The 22,845-nt window shown below is 43.9% G+C and overlaps 1 protein-coding gene across 5 annotated transcripts in view; it reads left to right on the forward strand.

Moving 5' to 3' along the window:
• Positions 1 to 22,845, forward strand: part of MYO1C (myosin IC) — a 248,027-nt gene that overhangs the window by 191,332 nt on the left and 33,850 nt on the right. For all 5 annotated transcript variants that reach the window (XM_040338393.1, XM_040338396.1, XM_040338394.1 and 2 more), the window contains exons 18-25: positions 110 to 215; positions 991 to 1,108; positions 1,193 to 1,306; positions 1,387 to 1,463; positions 2,243 to 2,311; positions 10,575 to 10,659; positions 19,650 to 19,809; positions 22,106 to 22,189. In XM_040338393.1, the coding sequence (XP_040194327.1) occupies positions 110 to 215; positions 991 to 1,108; positions 1,193 to 1,306; positions 1,387 to 1,463; positions 2,243 to 2,311; positions 10,575 to 10,659; positions 19,650 to 19,809; positions 22,106 to 22,189 (813 nt within the window). The remainder of the gene's footprint in view (positions 1 to 109; positions 216 to 990; positions 1,109 to 1,192; positions 1,307 to 1,386; positions 1,464 to 2,242; positions 2,312 to 10,574; positions 10,660 to 19,649; positions 19,810 to 22,105; positions 22,190 to 22,845) is intronic.

Genomic DNA, 22,845 nt, shown 5'->3' on the forward strand with positions numbered 1-22,845 from the left:
ATGCATCTATGCATGCCTGGCCTGTGTTTGAGGTGGTGGTCAAACATTGCCTTAAAGTCCTTGTCATGAGCTTGGATTGCTATAACATATTTTGTTTCGCATCTTTCAGGCAGCAACACAGTTTAAAACTAGCCTCTCAAAGCTGATGGAAATTCTTATGTCCAAGGAGCCTTCCTACGTACGATGCATAAAGCCAAATGATGCCAAACAACCAGGTAAGTGTTAATCAGTGTAATATCTACAAAATGATTTAGATGTTTTGGTGTACAAAGTATTTAATGCCAGTTATTTCTGAATGGTTAATATTAAGAAGATTGTTGGTCAATACACAGAACATGTTAAAAGTTAGTTATAGCAACTGCTAACATTTTTTCACTGTCTAAATTACACATTTGAGTGTCTGCTAATGGCAGCACCTTCAATTTTTTCTTTCTTTTTGGTTTACACTGACAGCGGGATTGAAATCATGCAAGTTCAGCTGAAATCGCACAATTTCATTCCCGCATGTCAGTCTGACTTCTGGGGGCGATTTCAGAGACCTCTGTTTGGGTTCCTGCACCGATGTCTATACAAATCGCACCCGAATTCGCCAAAAGTAGTACAGAAACTACTTTAGGAATTGGTGCGGCGTCTCACCGATTTGGACAGGATACCATTGCCGGCAATAGCTGTCGATTTGGCCAAATCGCATCAATGAAAGCAGCCCCACTGACTGTTAAGGACATAAAGAGGTGCACAATTATATTCATACTGTGCATCCATTGCCAGTGTGTATTTTCTGGCGCCTCAGTTTTTTCCTCAATTTCCCCCAAATGTGCGATTCAAAATTGTGATGGTTTTGTTTAATCATATAGGACCCAATTTGGATTTTCACCCATTTAGAGCAATGCACTATCCAAGGCACCCACTAAATTTTAAAGAAAAACATTTTCATACTCTTGCATTAATCCTTCAAGAAAAAGCTCTTCCTTACACCTATTTCTCTTTCAGCTCGTTTTGATGAAGTGCTGATCAGACACCAGGTGAAATATCTGGGACTTATTGAAAATGTACGCGTACGCCGAGCTGGATTTGCATATAGGCGAAAATATGATATCTTCTTACAAAGGTTAATTGAGAACAAGTGAAATTTTGTGTATGGGAGGCATTTGCCCCACATTATTATGCTTGTATTAATAATCTGGTTTCCTAGGTACAAATCTCTTTGCCCTGATACTTGGCCTAACTGGGATGGTCGTGCAATGGATGGTGTGGCTGTTTTGGTCAAGAGTCTAGGGTATAAACCAGAAGAGTACAAAATGGGCAGGTATGCTAAATTAATATAGATTGTGTTTTGAGCTGGTCTGTGGTGGACCATAACTGACACATCTCCATGCTATTTTTAAGGACAAAGATATTCATTCGGTTTCCCAAAACCCTCTTTGCAACAGAGGATGCTTTAGAAGTGAGGAAGCACAGCATAGGTATGTATATTTTGCTGTCATGTTTAAAGTTTTGCTTAACCTCTTGACCACTGGGCACTTAAACCCCCTTCCTAACCAGATACATTTCCAGCTTTCGGTGCTCACAATTTTAATGACAATTACTCAGTCATACAACACTGTACCAATATGAAATTTTTGTCTTTTTTTTTTTCCACACAAATAGAGCTTTCTTTTGGTGGTATTTAATCACCATTGGGTTTTTTATTTCTTGCGCTATAATCACTTTTATTCCTATAATAAGGAATGTAAACATCCCTTGTAATAGGAGATGAATAGATATATGAAAGATTCATTGCATTTCTATAACACAATATTTTTATAGCTTTTTAAGATATATTATAAATATACACCTGTATATAGGCTTTGTTTATTAGTAGTTTTTTTGCACCTATTGTGCAGTATTGTTTGTTTCATGAAGTGTTCAGTGAAGATATAGAAATGTCTGCAAAATCGTTACAGCTTCCATTTAGCTATTCACTTTAATTTTTCTCATCTTACATTAAAAACATAGGATTAAGAGTTTATTTGGATGTCGGGGTCAGCAGACATTATTATACAGGATTTATATAGCGCCAACAGTTTGCACAGCGCTTTAGAACATGAAGGCAGACAGTACAGCTACAATACAATACAATTCAATACAAGAGGAATCAGAGGGCCCTGCTCTTTAGAGCTTACAATCTAGGCGGGAGGGTCAAGTGATACAAAAGGTAATTGATGTTTATTGTTGCTCACAATACTTTACCCTTTCTCTTTAGCAACATTCCTCCAGGCTAGATGGAAAGGATATCATCAACGACAGAAATTCCTGCACATGAAACATTCCGGTAAGAAAATGTGGGCTTGGTTTTTATTTCTTTATCGTACATCACGGGACACAGAGCGGCATTCATTACTATATGGGTTATATGGAGTACCTTCAGGTGTAGACACTGGCAATCTCAAACAGGAAATGCCCCTCCCTATATAACCCCCTCCCATAGGAGGAGTACCTCAGTTTTTCCGCCAGTGTCTTAGGTGTTAGTCATGGTTTAGCTTGCCTCCACATCCTTGGGATTAGGTGAGCTAACCGGTTCTGTCCAAAAAAGCCTCAGCGCTAAAGTGGTCAGTAACCGGACCCCAAACCCTTGGGGTATAGCCCATAATGCTTTTCTTTTTAGAGAGCTGGACCCTGGGCCCAGAACTTAGAAACCTTTGGGTGCCTAATGTTTCTGTTGCCAGAGTGCTATATGGGCCCAGGACAGTGGATCCTTCATAGGAACCCAGGGCCTGAAGGTCTAGACATCCCCACCGAGATGGGGGAAGATTGGGCCTCTTGCTTGGCAAAGTCCTGCGGCATGGAGCAGGTAAGTGAGGGGAAAACTTGCGGAACTTGGTTCTTAGCAGGTTTTTTCTGGGGGGTCACAGGGGACATGCCTAAAGTTATGCACTGCATCTGGCAAACTAGTCACATATCATAAAGATAGGATGGCTCTATATGTATTATTCCCCATAAGATGTGACCTCCCTTGTAGTGTTGGAAAAGCATTGAGTGGGGCCTGTGTGATATAAAATTATATGTGTGTGTCAGAGAGCTGTGCTTACCTGCAAGCCTCCAGGCGATGCTCCATTCAGTCTTCCTCCTCACGGCCTGCAAAGCAGGCAAAACGCTGACCTCCTCATGGTTCCAGGCTGCAGGCTGCAGTTTGCTGGAGCAGAGAGGTCCCTTCCTCCCAACCCCACCCCCCCCCTGTCGGGAGGGGCATTTCCTGTTTGAGATTGCTGGGGGGGAAGGGCGGGTCAGTGGCTTAAGGAAGGGGCGGCCCTTCCTTGTTTGTTCCATATAGCTCATTCAATACTTTGGAACTGAGGAGGAAAGACCAGAACGGCAAGCACGGGGCGCCGAGGACACACAGTGGCCAGAAAGAATATTGCAGTCTTCAGAAGACTGTTTTCAAGCCTAGGAATAGGCTGTTTCTTTTCCATCTCATAGTTTTTCTTGCAATACTACTCAGGGGGACAGAATGTTTTTTCTTTCCTAGATTTGAAAAAAAAAAAAAAAAATAAAGAAAGTGTCATCTAGGGGAGAGGAAGCATTTTTTATCCCCCAAACAGGTGTTTGGGCATTTAACTATTTATAAGTCCCAGGTACCAATAAGTAGCAGGTGTACCTCGGTATTGTACCATGGCATCAAAAAACAAGGGTACAAGAGGTGGGGATTCCCCCAGAGAGTCTGAGGTCTCGGACAAAGCTATGCCGCTGCTTTCCCCACAGGGAGCCTTGGGGCCATCGGGATCTGGGGCTGGAGCTGACGCGGGTCAGTCCAACCCTAAGATGGTCACGGAGGAGGTATTACTCACCTCTTTAAAAGAGATGCAGAAAAGCATGGGTAAAATGATAGCCGCAGCTATGCGGGGCAGTAAGCGGAATAGATCTCCGTCGCCCGAGCGCGGACCCTCAGAAGAGGAGGTCCTTTCCTCAGGGGAATTGGACGACCTCTTGGACAAGGACCAAGTAGGTTCAGGGATCGAAGATCCGGATACAGAGGAGTCTGGGGCAGTCTCCCTGAGGGAGAGCTGGTGGATTCAAGGATTGTCGGACTTGGTCCATAGGGCATTCAACTTGCCAGTACCAGATCTCCAGGTATCGACGGTTTCAGCTTTGGGCTCACTGAGGGCGCCTCAAAGCAATGCTGTGTTTCCGATCCATCCTCTATTAGAGGGAGTTTTGTTCCAAGATTGGAACAAGCCAGATAAGATCTTCTTACCACCTAAGAAGTTCTCTGTCCTATATCCTATGGAAGAAAATTTTTCCAAAAGATGGGCTACTCCTGCAGTGGACGCAGCCATCTCATGTGTTAACAAATCGTTAACATGCCCTGTAGAAAACATACAGGTGTTCAAGGATCCAGTTGATAAGCGCTTGGAAGCACTACTTAAGAACTCCTTCACTACTGCAGGGGCAGTAGTACAGCCAGCTGTGGCTGCGATTGGGGTCGCTCAAGCATTATCGGATCAATTTAAGCAGATGCTTAAACTTATTCCTGCCCAGCAGGCAGAAGAATTTTCGGATGTCCCTAAGGCCATATGTTTTACGGTAGACGCAATCAAGGATTCTATCCAGCAAGCGTCACGTTTATCGTTATCCCTTATCCATATGAGAAGACTCTTATGGTTAAAAAGCTGGGAGGCTGAGCCCCCATGCAAGAAGCTCCTGGTAGGGTTCCCCTTCCATGGAGGACGACTCTTCGGAGAAGACCTAGATAAATACATTCAGACCATTTCAAACGGCAAGAGTACTCTCTTGCCAACTAAGAAGAAGGTTCAGGGGCCTGCGTTTAAACGACAGTATTCCCCTGGGCAGGGGCCCTCTAATGCCAAGCAGTATCGACGGCCTCCTGCAAAAGCAAACTTCGGCTTCAACAGCAGATCACAAGGACAGGCTGTTAGAGGCAAAAGGCAGTGGTTTCGCAAACCAGCAAAACCAGCCCCCAAGCCAACCTTATGAAGGGGCGCCCCCACCCACGAAGGTGGGGGGAAGGCTGCGACTCTTTTCAGAGATTTGGGAAGCCAGCATTCCCGACGAGTGGGTACGGTCTTCCGTGGCCACAGGCTACAAATTAGATTTCCTAAGGTTTCCTCCTCCTCATTTCCAGGAGTCGAGGATTCCAAACGATCCGCCTCGGATTCCGGCCAGTCCTGGAACAGGGGCTGGGTTTCTACTCCAACCTATTCATCATCCAAAATCCAATGGAGATGTCAGGCCAATTTTGGACCTAAAGATGGTAAATGCATATCTAAAGATCCGCTCATTTCGGATGGAATCCGTGCGGTCAGCAGCTGCCACACTCCAGAAGGACTTGAAAATGGGGAGGGTAGTGCTGCGCTAATCAGTGGTGAATGGATAAGTGAATAAACAGGTGGGGGAGGGGAATGAAAGTAGGTGTAATTGAAATGAGGAGCAATATAGCCCAAATGGCATCAGCATAAAAATAAATATAAATGATCAGTGAACAATAACAGTAATGGTGCAAATCATATAACTACACAGGTTCCTCTTAATGTGATGAAATACACTATAAGTAATGGTGCAAAAAAAATTCCAGGTAACTGTGCTAAGTGACACTCCTATACTGGTGATAAACAGTCCATCAACAGAGTTTGAAAAATATTAGCAAAAAATATAAGTAAAATTTCAAAAGTCCAAGAAAGCAAAAGTGCAAGTGTAGGTCCGCAATATGGAGTGAGAGGAAAATGGGTATCCAGTGATCCTTTTAGGGTAAGTAAGGATGTCCCCTTACCTTACTGCTGTAAGGTAACAGCATATAGATCCAACCACATTAGATGGTTCACTCGATGGGCTCTGATCCAACAACGGCAGGTCCTCCTTGGAGTTCTCGTCCCAGATTGGTCAGTTTCTCGCCCCAAAGAAATAAAGCATCGATGGTGTGATACCGTTTTAAAAATTTTAATTCTCAAAGAAAGTAGACAGGGGTACTCACATAATCCAAAATACAATTGAGCATGTAAAAAAGTGGGGCAATCTGTCGCCAACGTCACCTCCGATACCTCTCAGTGGACTCATGCGCATTCGTCACTATCATGTGACTTCCTCAGGAGTACTACTCCTGAGGAAGTCACATGATAGTGACGAATGCGCATGAGTCCACTGAGAGGTATCGGAGGTGACGTTGGCGACAGATTGCCCCTCTTTTTTACATGCTCAATTGTATTTTGGATTATGTGAGTACCCCTGTCTACTTTCTTTGAGAATTAAAATTTTTAAAACGGTATCACACCATCGATGCTTTATTTCTTTGGGGCGAGAAACTGACCAATCTGGGACGAGAACTCCAAGGAGGACCTGCCGTTGTTGGATCAGAGCCCATCGAGTGAACCATCTAATGTGGTTGGATCTATATGCTGTTACCTTACAGCAGTAAGGTAAGGGGACATCCTTACTTACCCTAAAAGGATCACTGGATACCCATTTTCCTCTCACTCCATATTGCGGACCTACACTTGCACTTTTGCTTTCTTGGACTTTTGAAATTTTACTTATATTTTTTGCTAATATTTTTCAAACTCTGTTGATGGACTGTTTATCACCAGTATAGGAGTGTCACTTAGCACAGTTACCTGGAATTTTTTTTGCACCATTACTTATAGTGTATTTCATCACATTAAGAGGAACCTGTGTAGTTATATGATTTGCACCATTACTGTTATTGTTCACTGATCATTTATATTTATTTTTATGCTGATGCCATTTGGGCTATATTGCTCCTCATTTCAATTACACCTACTTTCATTCCCCTCCCCCACCTGTTTATTCACTTATCCATTCACCACTGATTAGCGCAGCACTACCCTCCCCATTTTCAATTGCTTATGGTTTGATACACCTTCCAGTGCCGCAGCTGTACCTCCACTTCTCATCACTTTCATTTCCCCTCCCCCTTTCTTCCCCTCTCTGTTTCCCCTCCTTTGATAAGCGCGGTAATATCCATTTTTCCACACTCCAGAAGGACGACTTCATGGCGTCCATAGACATAAAGGATGCCTACCTTCATGTTCCAATTTATCAGCCACATCAAAGATATCTACGCTTCATGGTGGCTTCGCGTCACTTCCAATTCGTGGCGCTTCCCTTCGGGTTGGCTACGGCCCCCCGGGTGTTCACGAAGGTCCTAGCTCCGATCCTAGCCAAGCTAAGGATCCAAGGGGTCACGATCCTAGCATACCTGGACGACCTCCTAGTCATAGACCACTCGTCTCCCGGCTTGGAGCGAGCAGTGGCCCTCACGGTCCAATACCTCGAGAGGTTCGGCTGGGTCCTAAATCGAGAAAAGTCAGCTTTCCAGCCCACAAGGCAGTTGGAATATCTCGGCATGAGATTAGACACAGAACAACAAGGAGTGTTCCTACCTCTGAGGAAGGTAAAAGCCATCAAGGAATTAATCCTACTGTTTCTAAGCAAGAAAGAACCGACTATTCGCCTATGTATGAGGTTACTAGGCAAGATGGTGGCCACGTTCGAGGCGGTACCATACGCCCAGAGCCACACTCGCATCCTACAGGCAGCCATCCTGTCAGCATGGAGCAGAAGGCCACAGGCCTTGGATATCCCGTTGCCGCTCTTATCAAGAGTCCGACAAAGTCTGTGTTGGTGGTTAGACCCTCAGAATCTACTGAAGGGGAAGTCTTTCAGCCCAGTGGCTTGGAAGATAGTGACCACAGACGCCAGCCTGACGGGCTGGGGAGCAATTTTTGGATGGTTGCACTCGCCAAGGTACTTGGGCAAAGCCAGAGAAGCAGTTGCCCATCAACATCTTGGAGCTCAGAGCTGCTCGACTAGCCCTCAGGGCTTGGACGTCAAAATTGCAGGGGTTCCCGGTGAGAATTCAATCAGACAATGCCACGGCCGTGGCATACATAAATCACCAAGGGGGAACCAGGAGTCAAGCCGCTCAGAGAGAGGTGAGCTTGATTCTCCTATGGGCAGAGGCGCATGTGCCCTGCATATCGGCAATATTCATTCCAGGAGTGGACAACTTTCAGGCGGACTTCTTAAGCCGCCAGACTCTATGGCCGGGGGAATGGTCTCTGCATCCACAAGTCTTTCAAGCACTCTGCCAAAGATGGGGAGTGCCGGACGTGGATATCATGGCATCGAGACTCAACAAGAAACTAGACGGGTTCATATCCCGCTCAAGGGATCCGATGGCCTGCGGAACCGATGCGTTGGTTTGCCCTTGGCATCAGTTCAAACTTCTTTATGCGTTTCCCCCGCTCCAGTTACTACCCCGCCTGCTGCGCAGGATCCGGGTGGAACACATACCAGTCATCCTGGTAGCTCCAGCATGGCCCAGAAGGGCATGGTACTCACTCATCCTAAAGATGGTAGTGGGAGACCCTTGGACTCTTCCTCTACGGCCAGACCTGCTATCGCAAGGTCCGATCCTCCACCCTGCCTTACGGCATCTAAATTTGACGGCCTGGAAGCTGAATCCCTGATTCTCAGGGGTAGAGGTCTGTCTCAGAAAGTAGTCTCTACCCTAATCAGAGCCAGGAAACCGGTCTCTAGGGTGATTTATTACAGGGTCTGGAAGGCCTATGTAGGCTGGTGTGAGTCCAAGCGATGGCTTTCTCGCAAATTTACCATCGATAGAGTATTAAGTTTTCTCCAGCTAGGAGTGGATAAAGGATTGGCATTAAGCACAATCAAAGGACAGATTTCTGCTCTGTCAGTGTGGTTTCAGCGGCCGCTGGCCACCCACTCGCTGGTTAAGACCTTCCTTCAAGGGGTCTTGCGTATTAGACCTCCAGTTAAATCCCCGCTTTGTCCGTGGGATTTAAATCTTGTTCTGTCAAGTTTACAGAAACAACCGTTTGAGCCGTTGGCTGAAATTCCTTTGGTTCTACTGACAAGGAAGTTAGTATTTTTGGTTGCCATAGTTTCCGCAAGAAGAGTTTCGGAGCTAGCGGCCTTATCCTGTAAGGAACCATATCTTGTTTTTCATAAGGACAGGGTCGTTCTCCGCCCTCATCCTTCCTTCCTACCGAAGGTCATATCCAGTTTTCATTTGAACCAGGATTTGGTATTACCATCCTTCTTCCCTAAACCTACTTCCAGAAAGGAAGGGTTGCTGCATACCTTGGATATTGTCAGGGCCATGAAGGCCTATCTTAAAGCTACAAAGAAGATCCGGAAAACAGATGTGCTGTTCATTCTACCGGATGGGCCCAAGAAGGGGCAGGCAGCTGCAAAGTCTACCATTTCTAGGTGGATTAAGCAATTAATCACTCAGGCCTACGGCTTGAAAGGGTTGCCTCCTCCAGTATCATTAAAGGCTCATTCTACTAGAGCCATGGGCGCCTCCTGGGCAGCACACCACCAGATCTCTATGGCTCAAGTTTGCAAGGCGGCAACCTGGTCTTCTGTCCACACGTTTACAAAATTCTACAAGTTGGACGTAAGAAGGAATACTGATACTGCCTTCGGGCAGGCAGTGCTGCAGGCTGCAGTTTGAGACCCTCGGATTCCGGGGGCTCCTCTTTTTTGAGTTAAATTTAAAATTTAAAATTATTTTTCTCAACTAAGTTGGATTTATTATGATTTGAGTATATCTCTAAATTAAATCCTTTTGTCTTGGAGATGTTCTCCCTCCCCTCATTGTAAGCATTGCTTTGGGACATCCCATATAGTAATGAATGCCGCTCTGTGTCCCGTGATGTACGATAAAGAAAAAGAGATTTTTAATACAGCTTACCTGTAAAATCTTTTTCTTGGAGTACATCACGGGACACAGAGCTCCCACCCCTCTTTTTTGAGGACCATTTTGGGAGGCATACTGCTTGCTACAAAACTGAGGTACTCCTCCTATGGGAGGGGGTTATATAGGGAGGGGCATTTCCTGTTTGAGATTGCCAGTGTCTACACCTGAAGGTACTCCATATAACCCATATAGTAATGAATGCCGCTCTGTGTCCCGTGATGTACTCCAAGAAAAAGATTTTACAGGTAAGCTGTATTAAAAATCTCTTTTTTTTGGGTAGAGTGGGAAAGGTGTTACACCTGCTGTCTTGCTGTAAATGTTGTCTAGGTTCTCTTTGGAAAGATTTACCCTCACTTCCTGTTCTTTCTGTTTTGTCTGACACTTGTCACCTGGGCAGAAAGTAAGGGGGAGAATAAAACCTTTCCTTTTCTATCTGTACGGCTCTAATATGGCAACCTGGATGTATGCTTGTTTTCATGCAGGATTCTAGAAGTGACACCAGTTCTGGGATAGAACAGGGTACTGCCACTGCAAGCCTCAGAGTAGCAGTCTCGAGTGCTGGGTGGAAGCCTTGACTGTAACAGCTATTGTGACAGGTTTCCAAATCCACAGTAAAACATTTTGACTATTTTATACCGACTGGTGTAATTCTTTACAACAGCTCTAGGTTCCCTCCAAATACCAGTGTCAGGACAAAACCATAGCAAAGATAGGATTTTTCTAGGCAGGGCAAGGAAAAGAGAAATAGGTTTCTTAACTAAAGGGTCCATCACCTAAAGTGTCTGGGGGAAACTTTAACTAATCTAACATTTTTATTTGCTTTCTTCTGTAGCTGTAGAGATCCAGTCGTGGTGGCGTGGAACAATAGGCAGACGAAAAGCTGCAAAAAGGAAGTGGGCTGTGGATGTCGTTCGGCGGTTAGTAGTTAACTACAGCTTTTACTCCTACACTGGGTGTTTAACATGCTTGTACAGCAGAAGCTGAGATTAATTTTATTGCTTCCGAAAAAAGTAATAGAAGCTCCCTGCAATGAAAACATCTGAATACATATGGGGGCAGAGCGCCCAGATACAGCATAGCTCAGGAAGCAGATCAGTCCTAATTACCAAATGGGCTTGTGTCCCTTAATAGCAGCATGTGCCCCATTTTTTATTTTTTTTATTTTTTTAAGTTTAGAAGATTGGTGAAAGCACTATGCTTGTATCACTCTGTTAATTCCCCTCCTGTAGTTTTGCTATTTTCCATATTAGTAGTTTGTATATTTTGTCCTTATGACGGTAAGTCTTCGTAATTTACAAAATTCCTGTGAAAAATAAACCTACATGGCATATCCAGAATAAGTGTCATTGTTTTTAGATTTCGGCAGCTGACTATAGTTTTTCTCAAATGCGCTTGTCACCTTGCATCACACATGGTGTGTAAGAATTTCTGTCTATGGAATGAACATAGGGCAGAGACTGCTCCAAATAGATTATACCAGTCCTTGCGTGCATGATGTAACAGAGATTAAATGATTATCCTGGGTCCATGAAACACACTGGGAACTGGGTTAAGAATTGATGATATGGGCAACTGAGTTTAAGAAGTTTATATATAATACAGCCTCGGTTCCAAGCATTATTGGCCATATACACAGTACTAGTACATGGGAACTTCTCCAAATTTTATTTGTCTACATTCTGATAATATTTTACAGTTATTCACTTTGGGGTAAAAAAAAAACGGTTGTTTGGGATAAACATGTCAGGAGGGGAGATGCCTGATTTGAATGCTTTAAAACTACCAGTGAGATTTATTGTTCGGCAATTAAAAATCGGATTGGTTACTATGAGCATCACGGACACTTTTCTTTCATCTAGGTCATATTTGACCCATAAGTAAGCCAGCAAAATAGACAGGTCATATTTTTTACATGTGAGGGGCAAAATCCATTGGACATTATGTTCAGCTTCTCTACTCCTGCATCAGTTTTTGCAAACCTTTCACACTATATGTATGTATGTATGTATATATGTGTGTGTGTGTGTGTGTATATGTGTGTGTATGTGTGTGTGTGTATATATATATATGTATATGTATATATATATGTATATATGTATATATATATATATATATATATATATATATATATATATATATATATATATATATATATATATATATATATATATATGGGGAAATCATGATATAGACGTATACATTTACCTCGGGCATACTTGTGGTGTGGAAAGGTAGCATGCTTGGCAGACAGCCACTGACCCAACCTTGCATAGGGGACACAGTGGCATTCAGTTGTGAAAATTCCAATTTGGCAATTAACGTTCCCCCAAGAAAGTTTGGCAAGGAGAGATTTCTGCCATTGTTTGGTAGGGCTTACAGACATAAAGTTTTCCTGATCTGACTATAAAAAGACCAGGAGAAGTAAATGTTCTTTTGAAGTCTGTACACACCTTTGCTTTCTCTGCAGCCATCAATGGGTCAATAATTTAGTCATTTGAGAAAGCAAGATATGGAAGAATTATGCCATAGAGTGCAGTATTGGGGGTACAGTGTTGGCCAAAACTACAGAGGAAGGGGACGTGGCCAAGATGGCGACCGGGACAGACGTCTAGGTGCAGAAAACTACAGAGGAAAAACATTGGGGGTGATTATTCCATTTATTGCAAAATGAGTAAAGCAAATACGTTTTGTGGTGCATTCCTTAAATGATCACCAGCAGGACAAAAAAGGTCCTGATTCCCTTAAATAGGTCTTTTAGCTAGACCTTGTTTAAAATACTTTGACCAGTTCTGGAGACTTTGCTTATGGAACACATTTTTAAATTTAGTCCAGAGGGCTAAATCATATCCCTATGGAATTTAGGAACTTAATTTAGTTTTGAGGAAAGTGGGGCAAGGGGGACATAATTGATGCCTTTAAGTTATTTATTACAGGTATTTAGTGCCGGTAGTTTAAAGCGTGCTTTACATATTGTATATTTACATCAGTCCCTGCCATCAAGGAGCTTACAATCTAAAGTCACAACTTAGGAGCCAAATGGTCTACCAGCATGTCTTTGGGGTGTGCAAAGAAAACCAGATTACTCAGAGGCAACCCACACAAGCATAGGGGGGAAATACAAGTTCCCTGCAGGTTGTGGCCTGGTTGGGACTCGATCCAAGGACTCCAGTGATACAAGTCATAATACATTAAGGATGTGAATAAAGTTCAGAAGCAGTATTTTTAATATGAAGCCAAGATCAAGAATGCAGCCACATGACCTCAAACTAACAGGAGGAAAGTTCAAATCTAGCCTTAGATTTTGACAAAAATTAGTTGATGCTTGAAGCAGACTTCCAGCAACTAGTGAGTCCATAAACAAGTGAATTTAAAAATGTTTGGGACGAACATAGATCTATGTTTAGAAAAAAAAGGGGGGGGGGGGGAAGGTTCCACTTGATCTTTTTATGACGTCACTCGTCTGTAAACCTTTTTTATTTATATTTAGAGATGTTAAGAATAGATCTTTGCATAAAATATGCTTCCTATGAAAGGAAGTGACTCCAGTTTTATGCACTCACATATTTACCTAGCAGTGGAATGTTTCCAGATAACATGGGAAGAAATAAATCTCCTGCATATAAAATGTGTAAATAATCAAGATCATAGAGCTTGATAATGGTAATGGCATTCTTGTCCAGCCACATACATCAGTTTACATAATTGTCGAGTGCTGACAAATAAGCCTTCTCCTTGTTTTACACACAGAACAAAATGATCAGCGCCAAACCATTTATAGGCATTGTATTCTGTGAATAAATATAAAGCTTCCTCTGATTGGTTGATGTGGAGATTGTGTGACATCATTCACACACCTCATTCTCCCACCCGGCCACTGCATATATACGGCCGGGTGCTCTTTCTGAGTGGACGTTCAGGAACGTCCCTCAAAAGGAATGGGATCACACGGGTGTGCCCGCGCAGCCCCAATGTCACCCGAATACGGCGCGTCTCTGTTGTCAGTGGGAGGAGAGCGGATCACTGCAGCCGGCTGGTGATCAGTGTGTGTGAGCTGTTTTTTACAGCTTTTTACAAACTGATCACCAGCCTAGTGTCCCCACACAATGTAAAACACACATGTCCCCACACAATGTCCCCAAAACACATGTCCCCACACACGTTTCCACATAGTAAAGACACCTGTCCCCCATATATGTAACAGTAAAATCATATGGCCCAATGATCATCTGCACACACATGTCCATGATCACCTGTGCACATCTGTACATGATCATTTGTGTTCATATGTCCGTGATCACACAAAGCAATTATTATACACTTAACAGGATTTTTCTTTACCAAAGACATGTAGCAGAATAGATTTTGGCTTAAAAAAAATTTTTTGTCAAATTTATTTTTTTTCCAAACTTCCGCAATTTTTTCACTTATCGCAAATTTTTTTTAATGGAGTCGTGAATAAATACGACCAAAAGAAGCTCTATTTGTGCGAACAAAATGTTAAAAATGTAATTTGGGTAAAGCGTAGCATGACCGCGCAATTGTCATTGAAAGTGCGAAAGCTGAAAATTGACCTAGGAAGGAAGGGATTGAAAGTGCCCAGTATTGATGATGTGGTTAAAACCATAGTAACAGAAATCGCCCAAATGGCCCTGATCAAAGGTTTACATATCCTGGAATGTTTGGCCTTGGTACAGACACTGAAGGTGACACACACAAGTTAAAATGGCAATTAAAGGTTAATTTCCCACATTTGTGGCTTTTTAAATTTAGTTTTTTAGCTCTCGCATGGATACGCTAAGCAGGCTAGATACGTAAATGCGGCAGTCTCTTCCTTAAACAAGAACTTAACTTGTCCAGTGGATAATGCACAGGGCTTGAAAGACCCTATTGACAAGAAACTGGAGTCATTATTAAAGGCTTCCTTTTCTTTGGCCAGTTCAGCTTTTCAGCCAGCTGTCGCAGCAATTGGAGTCTGCCAGTCCTTAAAGGATCAGGTCAGACGGCCTGATAGGCCTAACCAGGAGGATGATCTCACTGAAAATGGGGCAGATATTCCTTGAGAGAGCTGTGTTTTGCTGTGGATGTCTTAAAGTATTCTATACAGCAAGTCTTTCGTCTGGTTCGCCTGTCTGTACACATGCACAGACTTGTGTGGCTTATGAACTTATTGGCAGGGTTCCCCTTTCATGGGGAATGTTTGATCTGGACAAGTACATCCAGATATTTTGGGAGGAAAGTTTTTTTATTTCTTGTAAAGAGAATGACCAGGCGTCCCTTGTTTAAAACCTCTGGGACTTCCTCAGGTGTTTCAGCGACAAGGCAATACCGCCACCAAGAGCCAGGGGCAAGCTGTAGGGCCAGAAAACCCTGGGTCCAGAACTCCTTTTAAACCTGGCACCAAGCCCTCCTTTTGAGGGGACGCCCTCGCTCTATAGCTCCAATTTGCGGTCATTTGGAGAACAGTGGTGCAGGATGTGTGGGTCACTTCAACGGTGTACTGCGGTTACAAGCTGGAACCTTGTTTCCTCTGAGGTTTATAAGATCCAACGTTCCTGCAGACCCTCCAAAAAGAAAAATGGTTGCAACTAGAGCAGTTGGTGCATCAGGGTATGACCATACAGTTTTCGTGTCCGAAAGAGGCACAGGGTTTTATTCAAACCTATTCACGGTTCTAAAACCAAATGGGGACATAAGGCCAATCCTGGACCTAAGATCCCTGAACCAACATCTGTTACTCCAATCCTTCAGGATGGAGTCAGTCGCTCGGTAGTAGCCTTGCTCCAGACTTCTTGGCCTCCATCGATATCAAGGATGCGTATTTACATGTACCTATCTTTCTGACTCATCAGAGGTTCCTGAGATTCGCATTAGAGGATCATAATTTCCAGTTTGTGGCACTGCCCTTCGGGCTTGCCACAGCACCCCAGGTGTTTACAAAGATCCTAGCACCTGTACTGGGTATTTTAGTGGCCATGGGGATCTTTGTGCTTGGATACTTGGATGACCTCCTGCTCAGAGATCACTCGCTACAGGCCCTGGAACACAGTGTAGCCTGCACAGTGTGATATTTGGAAAACCTTGGCTGGGTCATAAAGACCTGCTCAGAGTCTCAAGTTCTGCGCCTGGATACAGTCCAGGCAAAGGTATTTCTGCCACCCTGAAGCATCAGGTGCGTCAGATAAGGGGCACCAGGCAACCCTCCATTTGGCTCTGTATGAGTCTTCTGGGAAGGATGGTGTCCTCCTTTCGAGGCATTTTCCTACACTCAGTTGCATTCCAGGCCTATACAACAAGACATCTTGTCGATTTAGAACAGGAGAGCACAAACCCTGAATTACCCCTGGCACGCTTAAGCCTAAGCTGGTGGTTGCAGGATCTGAACCTGCAAAAGGGAAGATCCTTCCGGTGTCTTGGAGAGTACTGACCAGACACCAGTCTCTCGGGCTGGGGAGTGACCTTAGAGAAGCTCACAGCTCATGGTGAGATGGTCAAGGGCAGAGCCTGCCCATCAACATCCTGGAGTTACGGGTGGTTGCGTCTGGCCCTACGGTCCTGAAAGGTGGAGCTTCAGGACTACCCCAGCGGGGTTCAGTCCGACAATGCCCCTGCAGTGGCCTATATCAACCACCAGGGTGGTACCAGGAGCCATTCAACTCAGGAGTAAGTGAACCACATATTAACATGGGCAGAGGGACATGTGCTGGATTTATCGGTGGTCCATATCCTGGGAGTAGAGAACTGCAAGGCAGATTATCTCAGCCTCCAGCAGATCTGCCGAGGGGATGGCCAGAGGTCGATCTATTGGCATCCAGGTTCAACAACAAACTGTGGCAGTTTGTGTCCCAAACAAGGGATCCCCTTGCCATCGGAGCAGATGCTCTAGTAGTGCCCTGGTTTATGCTTTATCCCCCGATCCCTCTTCTTCCACATTTTGTTGCCCAGGATTCCGAGAGGGGGTTCCAGTCATCCTGGTGGCACCAGCCTGGGACAGAAGGCCGTGGTTCCCAGAGATCGTGAGATTGGCAATAAACGGGCCATGGATGCTTCCGCATCACCCTGATCTACTGTCTCAAGGTCCTATATTCCACCCCATTTTACAGTCGTGATTGGGAGAATTCTCTTTTCTACAGTCGGCTGTGGAAATCAGATTGACTTTGAGTACAATCGGAGGTCAGATTTCGGCCTTGTCAGTATTTTTCCAAAGGCCCTTGGCCTCCCATTCACTGCAGGTGGTAACTCATTTGCTTCCCCCTGTTGGGTCACCTATTGCCTCGTTTTCCACTGAGCGGATCAATTCGGGTTGGTACGGTACGCTATTTTGAGTGTTTCCGTTATGAAAGCGGCCCATACAACCGAACCATACCGTACCATTCCGGGTCCTGCTTCAGATGTGTGGCCATAATAAATGGTACGGTACGGTTAGGGTGGAGCTACTGGCGTCACACGATACATTCCACTGATTGGCGGACATAAAAACGTCAATGCTCACGTCAAAGGAAAGCGCTAGCTATTTTTCTAAACCCTGTATGGCCCCTGGAGGTCCAAATTGCAGTGGAAACGCTCACCTGAATAGGCCAGACCATTCTAACCCTTCCAAACTGTACCGATCCGTTTAGTGGAAACGCGACATAAGTGTTCTTGGGACTTAAACCTGGTACTGTCTGTTACAGAAACAACCATTTGGGCCTATCAAGGAAATTCCATTAGTCTTGCTGTCACGCACGCTAGCCTTCCTGATGGGACAGCCCCTCGACTAGAAGGGTGTTGGCGTTGGTGGCCCTTTCGTGCAGGGAACCATACTCGATCCTTCACCATGACAGGGTCGTGTTACGACTTGTTCCCTCCTTTTTGCCAAAAGTGGTGTCTGCCTTTCGTTTGAATCTGGACATTATTTTGCCTTTTTTTTTTTTTCTCTCCGCCTGGTTTGGTGGAAGAAAAACGACTGCACTCCTTGGATGTAGTGCGAGCAGTCGTATCTCTGCAGATCTAGACAAATAAACTCTGAGGATCAGACTCCTTTTTTGTTTTACCAGAAAAACCCAATATATGGCAGGCAGCTTCCAAAGCTTCTGTTGCCAATTAGTTCTGCCAGTTGGTCATTCAGGCCTATGTTCTGAAACATATGGCTTTTCCCTTTTTAGGTTGTGAGCTTATTCTACCAGGAGTGTAGGAACCTCCTGGGCTTTTTGCCATCTGGTATCTGTGGCTCAGATCTGTAAAGCTGCTACCTGGTCTTCAGTGCATACGTTCACAACATTTTATCAAGTGGGTGTTCGAACAGCTGAGGGTTCGGCTTTTGGCCGCAGTGTACTGCGGGCTGCCATATAGGTCTGATGGCTGTTTTGGCAGGGTGTCTCCCTCCCCTCAAGGCTATTGCTTTGGGGCGTTCCAGTAAGTAAGGAATAATAGCCTCACTCTGTCCCGTGATGTACTCAAAGAAAAGGATTTCACAGGTAAGTATGATGAAAAAAATTATATTTTCAGACCATAGACTATATAGTTTTACTTTTCTTTTTTTTTATGGGGATCTAGTACTCCCATTGTTCGCTATTCTAAAGTTACCCATCGCCATGGGGGGACTGGCGATACCGGGTCTAAGGGATTATTATTTTGCTTCTTAATTGATATTTCTTCATTGGCAGTTTTTCCCCCAGAATCCTAATGCGGCAACTGCTGCGGCAGTGGCAACATTGTATGAAGCCTTGATTAATCTGCACTATAGAGAAGAGGTGTCAGGTAGAGAAGTGGAAGTTTTGTCTCTCCTGGGTAACATTTTTCATATATGCTCTCATAACTTGTGTGATACATGCCTGTCAATGTCCCCTAATTGTCCTCTCTGGTTTAACCGGTTCTTGGAGGAATTTTTTTTTTAAGATGGAATATGGCTTCCTATGGCCTCGTTATGGGATTAAGTATGCACATCACATATTTCAAGAGAAAAATATGCACTTTTGAGCAGTTGTGCAAGAATTTCAGGGTACCTAGGATGCGACATTTTAAATACGCACAGCTTTGTCACACCGCAATAGCACAGTTTGGCAGTGGGGGTTGTCCAGCTCAAAAATACTAAATTGGAAGTTTTACTTGAACCGGATCTTGCCAACCGGGTTTCCAGATAACAACAAAACATGGGGAATGCCCAGGGAAAAACCAAGCCTACTTACCGACCAGCTCGCAGAACACCAATTAACCTGTCTAACAGTACACCTTAAAAACAGGGGTTTTGTCCGCACGCATTTGCAAATGCATGCGTGAGCCACAGAGCCTCGACAAGGCACCCTGTAATCTGTGGTCCTAACACTAAACAATGAGTGTCCCCACAATGGAGGCACATGCATTCTGATGGATAGATAAGGGCAGGTGGACTGAAGGGGAGACACCCCTCCTTAAAGGTGCAGGAGCACACCAAACACCCAGCATGTAGCACAATGGCTACAAAGGTGTTGGTGCGCTATCTGGGTTTCCAGATACTATGCAGCTTTGTGCACAGGGAACTCATGATTAACAGAATGAGCGAGCGCCCGATGGGTCCTTATTGCACCTGAGTTATTGGATGTGTTGTGGAAGGAGGTGCTCGATGTGTACCTCACCACTGTTGTTGCTTGGTAGAAATGGTACTTACCAGGCTTTGAAGTGCATTGTAGGTATGCAGTAGGGATTTGGGGGGGGGAAGAGTACAACTGGTGCTTGTATATTTTGTACAAACTGTATTCTGGTAAATGTATACGGAGTACCGGGTATCAGTGTATTCATATGGATCTTTTCATATACTGTTTTTGATACCTTAACTGTCTGGTAATAAAAAAAAGTATTTTCAAATAAATAATGGGCAGATATGTGCAGTAACTAAATGTGTATGTGCCTATGTTGGAAACGATTTGTGAATTGTAATTTTTTATGTCTACAGTTTTATCAAAGGCTTCATTTACCGCAATCAACCCCGATGCACTGAGAATGAGTATTTCCTGGATTACATCCGCTACTCGTTCCTTATGAACCTCCACCGGAATCAGCCAAAGAGTGTGCTGGACAAGTCCTGGCCTGTGCCACCTCCATCGCTCAGAGAGGTGAGCAGACAAAATGCCTTCTGTTCAGTGGTGAACCTGCTTTGCAGAGTATATGCTACAAGCATAATTGATTTCTTAAAAAAGCAGTGCTGTGAAGGTTGGCCGGTATAGCCCATATTGTGTAAGAAGGGATATTGCATCACCGTAATTACTAAGCTAGAAGATACATTAATCTGTGATTCTATGTCTATTTACTTATCTCCATAGAGCACTATCTTTAATGGTAAGCAGGATAAAGTGTATTATGCATATCATTTCAGGGAGTTTTCATTAACCACTTGCTTACTGTGCACATATACCCCCTTCCTGCCCAGGCAAAATTTCAGCTTCCGGCACTGCGTCGCTTTAACTGACAATTGCGCGGTTGTGCGACGTGGCTCCCAAACAAAATTGACGTCCTTTTTTTCCCCACAAATAGAGCTTTCTTTTGGTGGTATTTGATCGCCTGTGCGGTTTTTATTTTTTGTGCTATAAACAAAAAAAAGAGCGTCAATTTTGAAAACGATTTTTTACTTTTTGCTATAATAAATATCCCATTTAAAAAAAAAAAAAAAAATTGTCTCAGTTTAGGCCAATATGTATTCTTCTACATATTTTTGGTAAAAAAAAAAAACGCAATAAGCGTATAGTGACTGGTTTGCGCAAAAGTTATAGCGCCTACAAAATAGGGGACATAATTATGATTTTTTTTTTTTTTTTTTTTTTTTTTTTTACTAGTAATGGCGGCGATCTGCAATTTTTTTTTTTTTTTTTTTTTTTAATTGAGACTGAGACATTATGGCGGACTCATCGGACACTTTTGACACATTTTTGGGACCATTCACATTTATACAGTGAACCGTGCTATAAATATGCACTGATTACTGTATAAATGTGACTGGCAGGGAAGTGGTTAACACTAGGGGGCGAGGAAGGGGTTAAATGTGTAGCCTAGTGAGTGATTGTAACTGTAGGGGCAGGGGACTGACTGGGGAGGTGACCGATCTGTGTCCCTATGTACAAGGGACACAGCATCGGTCTCCTCTCCCTGACAGAATGTGGATCTCTGTTTTCACACAAAGATCCACGGTTCTGCTCAGTTACTGGGCAATGGCAGGTGACCGGCGGCCATCGCGGAAGCCGGGCAAGCACATCGTGTTCCCAGTAACGTGGCAGGTGCGCGCCGCCGGCGGCCCACGCGTGCCCCCTAGCGGCTTTAAAAGACGAGGACGTCATATGACGTCCTGTCAGAACAACTAAGCTACTATGCCTGCCGTCAATTGACGGCGGCTGGTAGATAAGTGGTTAAACACATTACCATCTCCACATATGTTCAGTCAGTGGTATCTCTGGGTGGCCTTTCCTTGGTCTGAAATGTCGCACTAAATGGAAGATGGATTACTTGCTACAGTAGATAAAGATAAACAATTTGTTGTATTTTCAATTGCTATAGTTGCAATATTACACCGTTAGAGGGGCTGTAAACGCTTATGGTTTTTCACCTTAATGCATTCTACACATTAAGGTGAAAAACCTGTAGTGCTGCAGCCCCCCGTTTTATTTGCCTGAACGCGGTCATCCTTCGGCCCGGGAATGAGCACACCAGCTCTAGCTGGTGTCTCATGTCCTTATTGGATAAATTGATAGCAGCGCAGCCATTGGCTACTGCTGCTGTCAGTCAAGTTCAATGATGCATCGCCGGGGGGCAGGGCCGAGTCCTGCATTCTGTGTGAATGGACACAGATACAGGACTCTGGAACGCGCCTGCACGGTTGTCCACCTTAAGAAAGCCTTCTGCAATGTAGACACTCGATGCGGGGAGGAGCCAACATGCGCTACTGAAAGACCCCAGAAGAGGAGGATCGGGGCCACTCTGTGCAAAACGAGCTGCACAGTGGAGGTAAGTATGGCAACCCCTTTAACCTGACTTTTCAAGAAAGGTATTGCTTGTTGCATTATCTGATTTCATAGACAAAGCTGATTTTCTTTCTGATCTTTTATTCTGGACAATGTTTTAACATCCTTCCTGAAGATGAAATTACAGGATAAATCAGTCTATATGTTGTATTTTCGTATGTTTTTTTTTTTTTTTTTCTTTTGGATAGAAGTTGACTTGCTTATAGATGGTTGTTTTTATGCTGCAACTCTGCTGTCGATGTACTGTTTGATTATAATTTTATATTCATTCTTACAATTCTAGAGGACGAATTGTTCTGTACCCAGGGAAGCCTTTGTGATTTAACAATGCAGCTTTGCATAAAACCCCTTTAGATAGAGAAGTTGGACAGACCGTCATTGTACTCTCTGGTTTCTCTAGGCCTCTGAGCTCCTGAGGGAAATGTGCATGAACAACATGGTGTGGAAGTATTGCCGCAGAATTAACCCTGAATGGAAGCAACAGGTAACATTGGTTAAAGTACTAAGAGTATTTTTATCTCCACCAAAAGTCTCAAGAATGTTTTTTTTCCATCTTTAAGTTAACTGTTTTTTTTAATCTGGTTTAAAGTTGTTGTAAACCCCAGTCATGTAATTTGAGCAAATCGCATATATCTGTAGTGTTTACTTGTCTCTCTACAAAGCTCTAAGTGTTGTTTCTCTCTGGTGCTTCCTTACTCTTATCAGTATGAGAACTTTACAGACACATGAGATAAGCTGAGCTAAATACTTGTGTCTGCATGTTTGTTCCTCTGCCTATGTGAAAGGGGTGGGGGGTCCCATTTGCTCCAATCAGCTCTCACACATTGTAACTGCAGCCTCTTCTCTGCTGTTAATGAAGATTTTTAACACAATCTGAAGGGGTTTATCGAGGAGATGTATGGGGAAGTAAAACTTATGTATGGGGATTTGTTTTTATATGTGTGTCATCTGAGACTTCCCTGGGTATATATGTGAGGGTTTACATCCACTTTAAGAGTGTGACATTTTGTAAACTCTGGCATGTATTCAAATGTTTGCACATTTTCCTTTACCGCAAAAACTGTAATGTGCAGTCTTTGGACCAGCCTTTCTCAACCAGGGTTTAATGTAACCCTTCGGTTCCTTCTAAAGTTGCCAGGG

This window comes from Rana temporaria, chromosome 2 (assembly GCF_905171775.1).
Source record: "Rana temporaria chromosome 2, aRanTem1.1, whole genome shotgun sequence".
NCBI classification, from domain to species: Eukaryota; Metazoa; Chordata; class Amphibia; order Anura; family Ranidae; genus Rana; species Rana temporaria.